The sequence below is a fragment of the Trachypithecus francoisi genome, unplaced genomic scaffold (assembly GCF_009764315.1).
Source record: "Trachypithecus francoisi isolate TF-2019V2 unplaced genomic scaffold, Tfra_2.0 Lachesis_group15, whole genome shotgun sequence".
NCBI lineage: Eukaryota > Metazoa > Chordata > Mammalia > Primates > Cercopithecidae > Trachypithecus > Trachypithecus francoisi.
Window position 1 is genome coordinate 54,819,582 of NW_022681460.1, and position 17,281 is coordinate 54,836,862.

At 41.5% G+C, this 17,281-nt stretch overlaps 1 protein-coding gene across 6 annotated transcripts in view; it reads right to left on the minus strand.

Annotated features, from left to right (window-relative positions):
- CDK19 (cyclin dependent kinase 19) overlaps positions 1 to 17,281 on the minus strand; it is a 226,907-nt gene that overhangs the window by 160,479 nt on the left and 49,147 nt on the right. For 2 of the 6 annotated variants that reach the window (XM_033234890.1, XM_033234888.1), the window contains exon 2: positions 6,948 to 7,009. The exons of the other annotated variants lie outside the window; for them this stretch is intronic. Coding sequence is in view for 1 of the 2 variants with exons in the window: in XM_033234888.1 (XP_033090779.1) it covers positions 6,948 to 7,009 (62 nt within the window). In the remaining variant the exon portion in view is untranslated. The remainder of the gene's footprint in view (positions 1 to 6,947; positions 7,010 to 17,281) is intronic. 6 annotated transcript variants of the gene reach the window in all.

The following is a 17,281-nucleotide window of genomic DNA, read 5'->3' on the forward strand; positions in this document are numbered from 1 at the left end:
TGCCACCGTACTCCAGACTGAGCGACAGAGCAAGACTCTGTTGCACGCATAAATTAATTAATTAATTAATTAATTATTTTAGGGAATAAAATAGAAGAAAACCTAGATGACCTTGGGTTTACAATGCCTTTTAAATATAATACTAAAACACAATTCATATTTTTTTTTAATTTGAGAAGTGGGACTTGACTAAAATGAAAAACTTAGGCTCTGTGAAAGACATTTTAAAGAAAATAAAAAGAGTCAGGCACGGTGGCTCAGACCTATAATCTCAACACTTTGGAAGGCTGAGGTGGTAGAATTGCTTGAATCTAGGAGTTTGAGACCAGCCTAGCAGGACCATGTCTCTACAAAAAAATTTTAAAATTTTGACATTTTAGGAAGAAGGATCACTTGAGCCCTGGAGGTTGAGGCTGCAATTAGCTAGGATCATGCCACTGCATTCCAGCCTGGGTGACAGAGTAAGACTCCATATCAACAAGAAGAAGAGGAGAGGTCAGACGCAGTGGCTCATACCTGTAATTCCAGCACGTTGGGAGGCCAAGGCGGGTGGATCATGAGGTCAGGAGACTGAGACCATCCTGCCCAACAACATGGTGAAACCCTGTCTCTACTAAAAATACAAAAACTTAGCTGGGCGTGGTGGCACGTGCCTGTAGTCCCAGCTACTCAGGAGGCTGAAACAGGAGAATGGCGTGAACCTAGGAGGCGGAGGCTGCAGTGAGCCAAGATCCCACCACTGCACTCCAGCCTGGTGACAGAGCAAGATTCTGTCTCAAAAAAAAAAAAAAAAAGACGAGGAGGGGAGGGGAAGGGAGAGGAGGAAAGGGAAGGGAAGAATTGAACAATTTAACACCCAAATCCAATTAAAAAATAGATAAATGATCTGAATAGACATTTCTCAAGGAAAGATACACAAATGACCAACAGGTATATGAAAAATGTTCAACATCACTCATTATCAGAGAAATGCAAAACCCCAATGATATATATCATCTCACACCAGTTTGAAATGGCTATTATCAAAAAGAGAAAATAACAAATATTGGCAAGGATGCAGAGAAAGGGGAACTCTTATATACTGTTGGTGAGAATTTAAATTAGTACAGCCATTACGGAAAACAGTATGAACATTCCTCAAAAAACTAAAAATAGAAATATCATATGATCCAGCAATCCCACTACTTGTTATACATCCAAAGTAAAGAGAATCAGTATGTCAAAGAGGTAGCTGCTCTCCTATGTTTACTGCGCACTATTCACAATACTGAAGATAAGGAATCAACCTAAACATCCTTCAAGAGATGAATGGATAAAGAAAATGTGGCGCATATATATATAATGGAAAATTATTCAGCTGCAAATGAATGAAATCCTGTCATTTGCAGACCAGGCATGCTGACTCAAACCTGTAATGCCAGCACTTTGGGAGCCCCAGGCAGGCGGATCACTTGACATCATGGGTGCAGGACCACCCTGGCCAATTTGGTGAAACCCAATCTCTACTAAAAATACAAAAAGAAATTATCTGGTTGTGGTGGCAGGCCGCTGTAATCCCAGCTACTCAGGACACTGAGGCAGGAAAATCCTTTGAAACCAGGGGGCAGAGGTTCCAGTGAGCCCAGATCACACCACTGCACTCCACCTTGGGCAACAGAGCGAGACTCTGTCTCAAAAAAAAAAAAAAAAAAAGAAAGAAAGAAAAAAGAAATCCTGTCATTTGCAGCATCACTGACCCTGCAAGGCATTATTTTAAGTAAAATATGCAATGTATAGAAAGACAAATATCACATTTTCACTTATGTTTAGAAGTACAAAAAGGTGATCCTAGCTGAGTGCAATGGCTCATGCCTGTAATCCCAGCACTTCGGAAGGCTGAGGCAAGAAGACTGCTTGAGCCCAGGAGTTCCAGACCAGCCTGGGCAATATAGTGAGACCCTGTCTCTAAGACAACAAATAAATAAGGCCGGGCATGGTGGCTAGCGCCGGTAATCACAGCACTTTGGGAGGTCAAGGTGGGCAGATCACCGAGGTCAGGAGTTCGAAATCAGCCTGGCCAACATGGTGAAACCTTGTCTCTACTAAAAATACAAAAATAAGCCAGGCATGGTGGTGTGCATCTCTAGTCACTGTTACTCAGGAGGCTGAGACAAGAGAATCGCTTGAACCAGAAGGTGGAGGTTGCAGTGAGCTGAGATTGCACCACTGCACTCCAGCCTGGGTGACAGGCATACATCACCATGTCTGGCTAATTTTTTGTATTTTTAGTAGAGATGGGGTTTCACCAAGTTGGCCAGGCTGATCTCGAACTCCTGACCTCAGATGATCTGCCCTCCTCAGCCTCCCAAAGTGCTGGTATTACTGGCATGAGCCACCACACCCGGCCAAGAAGAGAGACTTTTGAATGCTCCCAACACAAATAAATGATAAATGTTTGAGGAGATGAATATGCTAATTATCCTGATTTGATCATTACACATCATATACATGTACTGGAGTATCACATGTACCCCATAAATATGTACAATCATTATATATCAATTAAAAATATTTTTTAAATTTGGGAAGGTGGACTTGAGTAAAACTAAAACTTTTGCTTTGTGAAAGATATTTTCAAGAAGGCAAAAAGACAACTCATTGACTGGGAGAAATAATTCTCAACTGGTAACAAAATACACCACAGTCAGATTAGCAAAACAAATATAAGAATGCATAATTCAACAGTGATGAAAACAGCCAACTAGCCTGCAAATGTATGAAAGGCTTTAAATTGCTTCCAATCTATTATTGATAAAGAGAAAATATCCTCAAAATAGTCACTGAAAAAAGTAAAATAAAGGCAAAAGGGTTTGGGAAGTAAAATTGTAGCTTACCTCAATAAACAGCCTGAAATTCACCTATCTCTTCTAGTTAAGAAAAATAGCTTCTCTGAATAGGAGGAAGTGAAAGAAGAGCGAAACTTGGTTCATTGTAAAATGGTATGCTCCTGTGTTGGGCACACAGTAGAGATTACACAAATACATACTATCCAACTTCACATAAGGTGTATAGCCTAAAGAGAAGATATAATATGCAGCTACTTTGTATTAGTCTGTTTTTATGCTGCTGATAAAGACATACCCAAGATTGGGAAGAAAAAGAGGTTTAATTGGACTTACAGTTCCACATGGCTGGGGAGGCCTCAGAATCATAGCAGGAGGTAAAAGGCACTTCTTACATGGCGGCAGCAAGAGAAAATGAGAAGGACGCAAAAGCAGAAACCCCTGATAAAACCATCAGATCTCATGAGACTTATGCGCTACCACAAGAATAGTATGAGGGAAACTGCTCCCATGATTCAAATTATTTCCCACTGGCTCCATCCCACAACACGTAGGAATTATGGGTATAGAATTCAAGATGAGATTTGGGTGGGGACACAGAGCCAAACCGTATCATTCCACTCCTGGCCCCTCCAAATCTCATGTCCTTACATTTCAAAACCAATCATGGCTTCCCAACAGTCCCCCAAAGTCTTAACTCATTTCAGCATTAACCCAAAAGTCCACAATCCAAAGTCTCATCCAAGACAAGGTAAGTCCCTTCCACCTATGAGCCTGTAAAATCAAAAGCAAACTAGTCACTTCCTAGATACAATGGGGTACAGGAATTGGATAACTGTAGGCCATTCCAAAGGGGAGACATTGGCCAAAACAAAGGGGTTACAGGCCCATGCAAATCCGAAATCCAGCGGAGCAGTCAAATTTTAAAGCTCCAAAATGATCTCCTTTGACTCCAAGTCTCACATCCAGGTCACACTGATGTGAAAGGTGGGTCCGCATGGTCTTGGGCAGCTCCAACCCTGTGGCTTTGCAGGGTATAGCCCCCCTCCTGGCTACTTTCACAGGCTGGTGTTGAGTGTCTGCAGTTTTTCCAGGTGCATGGTGCAAGTTGTCAGTGGATCTACCATTCTGGAGTCTGGAGGTCTTCTCACAGCTCCACTAGCCAGTGTGCCACTAGAGGCTCTGTGTGGGGGTTCCAACTCCACATTTCCCTTCTGCACTGCCCTAGCAGAGGTTCTCTATGAGGGCCTCGCCCCTGCAGCAAACTTCTGCCTGGGCATCCAGCATTTCCATACATCTTCTGAAATCTAGGCAGAGGTTCCCAAACCTCAATTCTTGACTTCTGTGCACCCACAGGCTCAACACCATGTGGAACCTGCCAAGGCTTGGGGCTTCCACCTTCTGAAGCAACAGCCTGAACTGTACCTTGGCCACTTTTAGTCACAGCTGGAGTGGCTGGGATGCAGGGCACCAAGTCCCTAGACTTCAAACAGCACAGGGACCCTTGGCCCAGCCCACAAAACCATTTTCTCCTATGCATCCAGGCCTGTGACGGAAGAGGCTGCCTTTAAGACATCTGACATGCCCTGGAGACATTTTCCCCATTGTCTTGGGAAGTAACATTCTGCTCCTCGTTACTTATGCAAATTTCTACAGTTGGCTCCCATTTTCTGGGTTTTTCTTTTCTATAACATTGTCAGGCTGCAAATTTTCCAACCTTTTATGCTCTGCTTCCCTTGTAAAACTGAATGCCTTTAACAACATCCAAGTCACCTCTCGAATGCTTTGCTGCTTAGAAATTTCTTCTGTCAGATACCCTAAATCATCTCTCTCAAGTTCAAAGTTCCACAAATCTCTAGGGCAGGGGCAAAATGCCACCAGTCTCTTTGCTAAAACATAACAAGAGTCACCTTTGCTTCAGTTCCCAACAAGTTCCTCATCTCCATCTGAGACCACCTCAGCCTGGACCTTGTCCATATCGCCATCAGCATTCTGGGCAAAGCCACTCAACAAGTCTCTAGGAAGTTCCAAACTTTCCCACATTTTCCTGTCTTCTTCTGAGCCCTTCAAACTGTTCCAACCTCTGCCAAAGTCACTTCCACATTTTCAGGTATCTTTTAAGCAGTGCCCCACTCTACTGTTACCAATTTACCATATTAGTCTGTTTTCACGCTGTTGATAAAGACATATCTGAGACTCAGAAGAAAAAAAGTTTAATTGGACTTACAGTTCCACATGGCTGGGGAGGCCTCAGTATTACAGTGGAAGGCAAAAGGCACTTCTTACATGGCGGCAGCAAGAGAAAATGAGCAGGATCCAAAAGTGGAAACCCCTGATAAAACCATCAGATCTCATGAGACTTATTCACTACCATGAGAGCAGCAGGGGGGAAATCGTCCCCATGATTCAAATTATCTCCCATCAAGTCCCTCCCACAACACGTGGGAATTATGGGAGTACAATTCAAGATGAGGAGATATGGGTGGGGACACAGAGCCAAACCATATCATACTTACTTGATATCTAAACAACTATAATTTCCAGAAGGCCATAAGAAGCCCATTCCTCTGATTCCCATTCAGAATCTATCTAAAAAATAGCCACATTACTAACTTTGTCTAAGAGTACACTGTTAGCTGCTGTAGAACTCTTTCAAAAAAAAAAACCCCTTCTATTCAAGTATCATGTGAAGAAAGTTCATAAATGGTTAAATTTACAGAAAGCAGAAAATAACATCTATGATATCTGGCACATAAATGACAAAATGTTTTTTTTTTTTTTTAAGGAAGCATTACCCAGGTAAAGTATATATGTCAGAATTTCTGATCTCTAGTCATATCATAAAAAGTGACTCCACCAGGCAGTGGCTCATACTTGTAATCCCAACATTTTGGGAGGCCGAGGCAGGAGGGCTGTTTGAGGCCACAGGTTCCAGACCAGCCTAAGCAATAAAGCAAGACCCTGTCTCTACAAATAACTTAAAAAATCAGTCAGGTGTGGCGGCATGAGCCTGTGGTCCCAGCTACTTGGGAGGCTGAAATGGAAGGATTGCTTGGGCCTGGAAGGTCAAAGCCACAATGAGTTGTGATGGCACCACTGCACTCCAGGCTGGGAAACTGAGTCTCTGTCTCCCCACCACCCCCCCCAAAAAAAAAAGAGACTCATTAAGAAGGTCTCCACAGCAGGGCGTGGTGGCGGATGCCTATAATCTTAGCAATTTGGGAGGCTAAGGCAGGCAGATTGCTTGAGCCCAGGGGCTCAAGACCAGCCTGGGCAACATGGGGAAACCCCATCTCTTAAAAAAAGAAAAAAAGGTCTCTATAAAAACATATTTTACAAGTGTGTGGGATGAGAACTAACTGCAGGCAGATCATGAGGTCAAGAGATTGAGACCATTCTGGCCAATATGGTGAAACCCCATCTCTACTAAAAATACAAAAATTAGCTTGGCATGATGGTGCATGTCTGTAGTTCCAGCTACTTGGGAGGCTGAGGTGGGAGAATCACTTGAACCTGGAAGGTGGAGGTTGCAGTGAGCCAAGATCGTACCACTGCACTCCAGCCTGGCAACAGAGGGAGACTCTGTCTCAAAAAAAAAAAAAAAAAAAAAGGAAAAGAAAAAAATGTTATCAAGAGACAGGTAACTAGCATATTGGAAACTAACATTTCTGGTGCATGGGACCTATAGCAAGAATGCATATCTTCCAATCATGAGTCTGCCCCTCTATTGTGAAGCAATTTTTCAGTAAAAGGAGCAGCATATGAATAATGACTTGGACAAGCTCCCAAGAAGAAACCAGAGTAAAGCTAGGTCTGAGAAAATTATACGGTATATAGCATACATTATATTAATGCTGTTTTCCTACTCACTCCTATTTCTTAATGGCAAAGAAGTGAAATTTAGAGTCTTTAGTTCTATCTAAATTTTACTATTTTTTAATGAATTTTAGTAATACTGAATAAAACTGTACAGGTATTACCTTGGTTTTAAATTTTATGAAAGTGAATCATATAATGCATCATTATAAATTACTTAGTGACTACACTTATGAAAAGCTCTCACTTGTCACATACCCACCCCAGCACACACACACAATGACACCAGAAGGCAATACTCTGCTTTACCTTCTGCTGAAAAGTCTGCTACCTCCAACGCTTGAGGTCCATACACGAAGGCCTCCTGGAATCTATGAACACAGCAGAGGCAAAAGGCAGAGAAGTTTATGTAGATTTAAAGTTACACTGCCCAAAATATAAAATGCCAAATGCCTATCACAAGTCTACATATCTGCCAAGGAACTCAGATTTTAGATTTGACAATGAGCGTATCAACAATACAGGTAACATTCACAATTCATTATATATAATGCAGCTTATTGTATGAAAAGACCAAAAGTTGAGTCTTAACTAATTATATCCTTACCAAAAGAACCAATTTATACTACTGGAAAAACTAATGCAGCAATAAAGTATGAATTTATATACACTGAAAGTAACAATTCAACCTTTTAAATTATGTGAGAGAGCCAATCCATATGCAGTAGTCCCCCCTTATCCATGCAGGCTACGTTCCAAGACCCCCAGTAGCTGCCGGAAATCTGGGATAGTACCAGACACCCTACATACACTGATTTTTTATCTAATAACTAAAATGACTACTAAGTGACAGGTAGTATCTATAGCATGGATATACTGGACAAAGGGATGATTCATGTCCCCAAAGGGACAGAGGAGGACAGTGTTGGACAGCACAAGATTTCATCACACTACTCAAAATGGGTACAATTTAAAACATGAAATCTTTATTTCTGGAATTTTCCATTTAATATTTTCAGACCACAAGTCAGTAACTAAAACAGCAGAAAGCAAAACCACAGATAAAGGGACTATTATATAAAGAATATAAAACAAATTAAAGGCTGGGCACAGTGGGTCATGCCTATAATTCCATCACTTTGGGAAGCCAAGGTCGGTGGATAGCTTGCACTCAGGAGTTCAAGACCAGCGTGGACAACAGGGCGAAACCCCATCTCTACTAAAAATACAAAAACTAGCTGGACATGGCAGTGCACACCTGTAGTCCCAGCTACTTGGGAGGCTGAGGTGGGAGGATCACCTGAGCCCAGGAGGTTGGGGCTGTAGTGAGTCCTGATCACACTGCTACACTCCAGCCTGGGTGACAGAGCAAGACCCTGTCTCAAAAGAAATAAAAAATAGGCTGGACATGGTGGCTCACACCTGTAATCCCAGCACTTCAGGAGGCCGAGGCAGGCAGATCACAAGGTCAAGAGATCGAGACCATCCTGATAAACATGGTGAAACCCTGTCTCCACTAAAAATACAAAAATTAGCTGAGTGTGGTGGCAGGCGCCTATAGTCCTAGCTAATCAGGAGACTGAGGCAGGAAAATTGCCTGAACTCTGGAGGCAGAGGTTGCAGTGAGCCAAGATCACGCCACTGCACTCCAGCCTAGCAACAGGGCGAGACTCCATCTCAAAAAAAAAAAGAAAAAGAAAAAATAAATTAGGTGGAAAAATATACTTCACAAAATAAAGTATGGCAGGCCCCACCCACAGCTCAAGGTACATTCTCTTCTTAGAACCAGAAATTATTGGGAATATCGGAGAAAAACAATTAAAAACGGACCTAGAAGAGGATAACGTAAAAGAAAAAAGGAGAAAGTAGCACTGTAAAGCTATTCTGGTGGCAAGATTTAATTTAATTCTGACCGTAATGATGAAATAAGCAAGGTATTACATCTGCTAGGCAGCATGGGAGAAACTACCTTGTTCCAATATCATAAAATAAAAATAATCATGAAATATGAAGGCCGGGTGCGGTGGCTCAAGCCTGTAATCCCAGCACTTTGGGAGGCCGAGACGGGCGGATCACGAGGTCAGGAGATCGAGACCATCCTGGCTAACACGGTGAAGCCGCGTCTCTACTAAAAATACGAAAACTAGCCGGGCGAGGTGGCGGGCGCCTGTAGTCCCAGCTACTCGGGAGGCTGAGGCAGGAGAATGGCGTAAACCTGGGAGACGGAGCTTGCAGTGAGCTGAGATCCGGCCACTGCACTCCAGTCCAGGCGACAGAGCGAGACTCCGCCTCAAAAAAAATAAAAATAAAAAAATTAAAAAAAAAGAAATATGAAAGGCTTTTCAGAAAACATTCGCATAGAAAAATTAAGGATTTAATCAGGTAAAATATTTAGATCTCAGATTTTATTTCATTCTTTTCTGGTAATAGGGATAGAAGACTACAAAATATAGCTGATATATGAGAAAAATGAATCAAATAAATTTTATCAGCTGTTAAATTTAAAAGAGGGGGCATATTATCTTTATGGAGTATTTAGAAATCTTTAAAAGCATCATCAAATAATTAGAAAAGAAGGAACAAAGTATTGTCTTAAAACCTGATGACATGTCAAGCAAAAAACATTATTTTAAAACATTGGCCCTAAAGCCAGGTGACTTGAGTTCAAATCCAAGGTAGCTCATTTAAGTGCTTTGTGACATCAGGCACTTAATCTCTCAGTATAACCTGGGTTGTTCAATGAGGACACCTTCACCATCTCTCAGATTTATACTGAATATCAGTGAAACAAGGTTTTTAAAAATGTTATAAATTATAGAATGCTATTTTATGCAAAAATTTAAGCCAGTGCATTCTATTTAAATTAGTGACTTAACAAAAGTTGTTAACTAAGAACCAGAGAAAATAGCCGAGCGCGGCAGCTCATGCCTGTAATCCCAGCACTTTGGGAGGCTGAGGCGGGTGGATCACCTGAGGTCAGGAGTTCAAGAGCAGCCTGGCCAACATGGCAAAAACCCCATCTCTACTAAAACTACAAAAATCAGCTGGGCGCAGTGGCACGCACCTGTAATCCCAGCTGCTCGAGAGGCTGAAACAGGTGAATCTCTTGAACCTGGGAGGTGGAGGTTGCAGTGAGCCAAGATCGTGCCACTGCACTCCAGCCTGGGCAACAAGAGCAAAACTCTGTCTCAAAAAAAAAAAAAAAAAAAAAAAAACAGAGAAAATATTCCTTGCCCAGCCAAAGAATCTGGGGAGCTGTGTGAGGAAGCCCGAAGAAGCACAGCGAAAGTTTGAGATGGCCAAAAAAGCCTAGAATAGTTAGTTGTCAAAGCTAAATGGCAGCCAGAAGAGCACGGTCCCCAAGAGATGATTATATCAAATTACTAATTTAGCAATATGCCCAGCCTCAGCTGTATCTTCTCTTAATTCCCAAAACAGCCTTCTAGACTGCACCCTCCTCTAAAGCAGTGCTTGTGACATTCTAAGTGCATTTGACATACTATGTTGAAACACAGTGACAACTTGAATATTACATATAATCCTGAAAACCAAAGAGATAAATTCCCATCCAATAAAACAATAATAGCAGCAAAGGCTTATATAGAATGTTTGATGTACCAGGCACAGTTCTAAGAGTTGTACAAGCACTAACTCATTTGGTCTTCACAACTCTGAGATAGGTACTATTATACTTTAAAGACGAAGAAACGAGACAAAGGGAATTTAAGAAACTTGCCCAAAAGCATGCAGCCAGAAGTGGCAAGTCAAACCCAGACCACTCCCAGAAACATGTTCTTAGTCACCACATCATCCAGCCTATGAAATTAAAATCATACAAACCGGCATCTATCTATATGTAAGAAGCCAAACAATTATACGTGTTCTTAAGTATTCAATCATCTATATATTCCTCAGCATATGCAACATTTTCTCAGAAAATTCCAATTAAAATGTCGTATAAAATACGTAACAAAATGAGAAATGTGTGATATGAAACTAAAAGAAAGATTAGAACTTTTTCAAAACACAAGGCCTTAAAATTTTAAATCAATATATCCGAATAACAAATAATATTGGTGTAAGAGTAGCAACACTGAGTATTTGTTTTTTAAACTTGCTGCCATTTGGTTACACAACTCACTCAAACATTTTGTAAACTTTAAAATCTCAATACAATAAGATACCACCTCATACCTTATGACGGCTACTATCAAAAAACTAAAAAAGGAAAAACTAAAAAAATATAAAATAACAAGTGTTGGTGAGGATGCAGAAAAACTGGAAGCCTTGTGTACTGTTGGTGGGAGCACAGAATGGTGCAGTTGCTATGGAAAATAGTACAGCGGTTCATCAAAAAAGTAAACACAGAATTACCATATGATCCGGCAGTTCCATTTCTGGGTATGGAGTCAAAAGAACGAAAAGCAGGGACTCAAGGAGATACTTTTATACCCATGTTTGCAGGATGATTATTCACAGTAGCCAAAATGTGGAAGCAATCCAAGCTTCCCTTAACAGATGAGTGGATAAACAATTGGTAGCATATACATATAACAGATTATTAGCCATACAAAGGAGGGAAATTCTGACACATGCTACACGCTTGAAGGCATTATGCTAGGTCAAATAAGCCCTCACAAAACGACAAACACTATAGATCCCGTGTACACGAGGTAGGTACAGTAGTCAAATTCATAGAGACAGAAAGCAGAATGTGGTTGCCATGGGCTGGGCTTCCGAAGGGGAGAATGGGGACTTATTCTTTAATAGGTCCAGAGTTTCAGATTTGTAAGATGAAAGAGGTCTGTGGATGGATGGTGGTGATGGTAGCACAATATGAATGTACTCAATGCCACTGAACTGTATACCTAAAAATAGTTAAGATGGTAAATTTCTTGTTATGTGTATTTTATCACAGTTTTTAAAAAAGTAACATGTGCTAAGTATAGAAAATCTAAAAAGGGAATTGCAAAAAGAAAAACAAAATTATTTCATCTCCCAAAAAAACACTGTAAACTCGTTTAATGTATATTATTATAGAGTTTTTAAAAATCATACTATACACTTTTTTAAAAAGGAATTCCTATCAATGTCTTTCTTACAAACATTAATCCTCTTTAGTACTGATTTAATTTTACTAAAAGTTTAATTGGAAGTCTTTTAATTCAAAGGTTAAAATTATTAAAGTATAATTTTTGCCCCACTAAAACAGCTTTGTTATCAAAATAACCACTTGAGTCCTCTAGGTTTCCCAGCAGAATGGCTTTTACTCAGAGTTACCACAGAGTTTCAATTCTTGTATTATTAACCAAACCAGTCTTGTATAAACAATCACATGTATTACTACTTGGGTAAATTGTACTAAATTGTTCTCCCTACCTCCATTATCCGTCCTCTTTGTGGCAAACACTACTGGTTGCCTAGTATACACCCATTCTCCCTTTCTTCCTTAGGAACGGATCATGGTTTTATTCTGGGTGGCATGTATCCAGGTAAAAGTATACATTTCCCAGCCTTCCTTGCTACTAGGACTGGTCAATAAGCTAGAAGTGGAAGTCATTGGATGAGACACTTCCAAGATAGCTACTTAAACGGAACTTAGCTAGAAGTGTGTCTGTAGCTCAGATATGGTGGATGGCACTCCAGCAGTCATTCTGGACAATAAGGGTAATGGAAGCTGTGCCAAGGGACAGTCAAGCAGACAGAAGGAACTCGGGTCTTTGATGATCCTAGAGTCATCATGCCAAAACTGGACTTCAGTGTGAGAAATATACTTCTATTTTGTTGAGACCACCTGTTTTGTATTGTAGGTGAACCTAAATCTAATATACCCACCTTTACACTGCTGTATCAGTCATCTTTCTAAAATACAAATCAGAATCGTCAAAATCCTTATCTTGGCACACAGGACCTTTCATTATTCCTTTGACCTCTGCTTATATCTGCAGCCTTACCTCCACTCATAAAGAACCAATTACAGGCTTCTAATACCACCCCGCCTTTGCACAGGTATATACACTCTATTTGGAATAAATGCCCTTCCCAAGAGTCTTTCTCCATGTATCCTTCAAGCCTCAGCTCCTCCAAAAAGCTTTCCTGCTGCACTCACCCTATACACAGGTACAAACAACAAACTCATGCACCAAATATGAATGGACAATGTTCCTTTGTGCTTACCTTTCTATGAAACTATAATGTAATGTGGGGATGTTTTGGTCTACCTCTGTCATTAAAGTGAAAGGCCTTGAGGATAGGAAACCATTTGTAACTCTTTGACTTTCCATAGCCCTTAGCACAAGGTCTAGACTAGGGCATAAAGAAGAACTCAATAAATGTTAGATGAATAAATGAAGTTCAGAGAAATAGTCATTCTTTTTTTTTTTTTTTTTTGAGGCGGAGTCTCGCTCTGTCGCCCAGGCTGGAGTGCAGTGGCCGGATCTCAGCTCACTGCAAGCTCCGCCTCCCGGGTTTACGCCATTCTCCTGCCTCAGCCTCCCGAGTAGCTGGGACTACAGGCGCCCGCCACCTCGCCCGGCTAGTTTTTGTATTTTTAGTAGAGACGGGGTTTCACTGTATTAGCCAGGAGGGTCTCGATCTCCTGACCTCATGATCCGCCCGTCTCGGCCTCCCAAAGTGCTGGGATTACAGGCTTGAGCCACCGCGCCCGGCCAGAAATAGTCATTCTTAAGTACTTCAAAAACCTTGGCTGGGCACAGTGCCTCACGTCTGTAATCCCAGCACTGTGGAAGGCTGAGGCAAGAGGATCACTTGAACTCAGGAGTTTGAGGCCAGCCAGCCTGGGCAATATAGTGAGACCCCATCTCTACAATAAATAAATAAAATTTTTAAAACCTCATATTCTCAAGCACTTAAAGGAGGCCGGGCGCTGTGGCTCACACCTGTAATCCCAGCACTTTGAGAGGCTGAGGTGGGCGGATTACCTGAGGTCAGGAGTTTGAGACCAGCCTGGTCAACATGGTGAAATCCTGTCTCTACAAAAATACAAAAATTAGGCCAGGCACGATGGCTTACACCTGCAATCCCAGCCCTTTGGGAGGCCGAGGCGGGCAGATCACCTGAGGTCAGGGATTCAAGACCAGCCTGGCCAACATGGCAAAACCCTGTCTCTACTAAAAATATAAAAATTAGCTGGGTGTGGTGGCACATGTCTGTAATTCCAGCTACTCGGGAAGCTGAGACAGGAGAATCACTTGAACCCAGGCGGCGGAGGCTGCAGTGAGCTGCGATGGTGCCACTACACTCAAGCCTGGGCGACAGAGTGAGACTCCATCTCAAAAAAAAAAAAAAAAAAAATATATGTGTGTATATATATATATATATATACACACACACACACACACACACACACACAAATATTAGCCAGGCATGGTGGCTTGCACCTGTAATACTAGCGGCTTGAGAGACTGAGGCAGGAGAATCACTTGAACATGGGAGGTGTAGGTTGCAGTGAGCTGAGATGGCACCACTGCACTCCAGCTTGGGCAACAGAGTGACACTCCGTTTCAAAAAAAAAAAAAAATCACGCTGTTGCCTTCATTTCAAATCACAACACAAATAAAATCTCCTACCAAGGTATATATCAGAAGGCATCAGAATTTATTTTAAGACAGTTGGTAATACTTAAATTTCCTTAACTACAAAATATCATTTTTCTTCCAAAACAAACCAAGCTTCCTGAGTGTATAAACCTATTTTTTTCAGTAGGGTTGTTCAGCTGTTCAAGAGAAGACAATAGAGAACATGTTATCTCATTTCAAGACATCTCTACAACAAATATTTATTTATTTATATTTATTTTATTTTATTTTATTTTTTTGAGACAGAGTCTCGCTCTGTCGCCCAGGCTGGAGTGCAGTGGCCGGATCTCAGCTCACTGCAAGCTCCGCCTCCCGGGTTTATGCCATTCTCCTGCCTCAGCCTCCCGAGTAGCTGGGACTACAGGCGCCCGCCACCTTGCCCGGCTAGATGTTTGTATTTTTTAGTAGAGACGGGGTTTCACCGTGTTAGCCAGGATGGTCTCGATCTCCTGACCTAGTGATCCACCCGTCTCGGCCTCCCAAAGTGCTGGGATTACAGGCTTGAGCCACCGCGCCCGGCCTAACAAATATTTATTGAGGATCAATTATGTGCCAAGCATTGTACTGCACAATTAAAATACTGAATGATGAGCTGAATGAAAGAAGAAAGTTCCAAGGTACTATGAATGCAAAGGAGGAGTATCACATCTTCCAGAGATGAGAAAGCAGAGAGGAGGTGACATTTAGATATACTTTTAAATTTTTTTAAAGGAAAAATGAAACTTACAAGAAAGAGATTTTAACTTCTCATTTTTTTATAATCTCAAGTTTGTTCTTAGGTAAGACAGAAGAAGCCAGTGTCTTTTAGTGCCTATTACATAGCACTATGTAGTTCTCTATGCACATTATCTTGATTAACCATCCAAAAAGTTACAAAGAAAGAAAATGTGTGAGATATTAGTGTGTTAGTCCACTTTACATTGCTATAAAGAATACCTCAAACTGGCTAATTTATAAAGAAACGAAGTTTATTTGGCTCACGGTTCTGCAGGCTGTATAAGAAACATGGCACCAGCATCTGCTTCTGATGCGGGCTTCAGGAAGCTTTCAATCATGGTACAAGGGGAAGGGGAGCCAGTGTGTCACATGGCAACAGAGGGGGTAAGAGAGAGAGGAGGGATATCCCAGATTGTTTCTGAACAACCAGATCTCCCTGGGAACTGACAGAGAAAGAACTCACTCATTACCCAGGACAGCAGCAAGCCAGTCATAAGGGATCTGCCCCCATGACCCAAACACTTCCCAGTTAGCCCTACCTCCCAACACTGAAGGTCCATTTCCAACCTGATATTTGGAGGGGACAAATATCCAAACTATATCAGGCAGTTGCCTGTTCCCAGTGATAAGAAACACAGAAGAACTTGGTGAAAGCAAGACCCAATTTGGGCTGGGTGCAGTGGCTCACACCTCTAATCCTAGCACTTTGGGAGGGCAACGCAGGCAGATGGCTTAAGCTCAGGAGTTCGACACCAGTCTGGGCAACATCGTGAAACCCCATCTCTGCAAAAAATATAAAAATTAGCCAGGCATGTTGCCATATCCTGACAGTCCCACCTACTCAGGAGGCTGAGGTGGGAGGATTGTTTGAGCTCAGGAGGTGGAAGCTGAGGTAAGCCAAGATCATGTCACTGCCTGGGTGACAAAGTGAGACCCTGTCTCAAAAAAAAAAAAACCTATTGAGAGATATAATCAGTTCTTACTTTAGAGTCCAAGAATCTCTGTCAATAACTTGCCAAAGTGGCTCCCTCACCCCACCTCAATCCCAACTCCCCAGAATAAAAATGTAAAGATTCCAACATAAACTTTGTGAAGTTTAAAAGCTAATGCTACAATTACACACCAAAACAGAAGCAACTTCTCAAAGAAACCTGCTATCCTCAACTAACAAAAGAAACATAATTAAAGAAAAGGACATGATATAACAGCTTTTATCTGTCCAAACAAAACTGAATTCTTGCTTGTACCCTCCCCTTCTAAATAAACCTAGAAACACAGGAGGAAAATAAGAACAAAAGGACAGACTTTCCACTCTGAAATCATGCTGCTGGTAAAAACTGCTATTTGTCCCTTTTATGCCTGCTCAAATGATACCACAGTTTGGTCCCAGGTTCTGGGAAATCCAATCAGCTCTCCTCCTGGCCACTTATCAGTCCTTCAACCCAGTTGCCTAACTGGTCACTGAATCCTAGCTCCTAAAAAAAATCCCTTGGACTTTTCCCCATTTGTGCACCTTTTCTACCCCCACAGCTACCACTAAGAAACAGGTCCTTATCATTTCTATTTGGACCTAACAGCCATCTGCTTCCAATGTCATCCAACTTTTGTCCTTTCCACCATCCACACTGCTGCAAAACTGATCACAAAATTCTCCTCTGTAAAACTATACAGCAAACTGTTAAGCAGTGGTTATCTCTAGTGAATGGGATTACAGGGACTTTTCACTGCCTATTGTTTTATTATTTGTTTGCATTTTACAACAAACATGTATTCCCTTTACAATCAGAAAAAAAAAATCACTATTTCCATTTTGGGAACAAAAACAATTTATTCCACTTGGAATCTATTACTCCCTTTCTCCATCAGGTTAACACCAAATTCTTTAGCCTGGCACACATTACCATGCTCTCGCTCTCTCTCAAATGCATTTTCAACCTCCGTCCTGAGTATTTGCTCTAGACATCCTGAATGACTTGCTGTTGTTCTTTCCTTCACAATTTTATACATTTTGCTTCCTCTGCATAGACTACAAAGATGTAACAATAATCTTGAGTCTGTTCCAAATAGCAATCTATCTCCCACTAATAGCTATCATAAATTATTAATCTAAGAAGAATGAAGTTTCACTTGTTCACCTGCAGCACATTATTCCTACAGTCTGCGGCCTACAGTCCCACCATTACACCAACATACTAAATTCTTTCCTTCTGATCAGCGTAACTGATGTTTTTCAAAGAATAAAATAAAATGACACTTTGCATCCATAGCCTGAGAGATGACATGGGAGGAGGCAGCACAATGCAGAGTACTAACTTTGGGCAGGGGCAG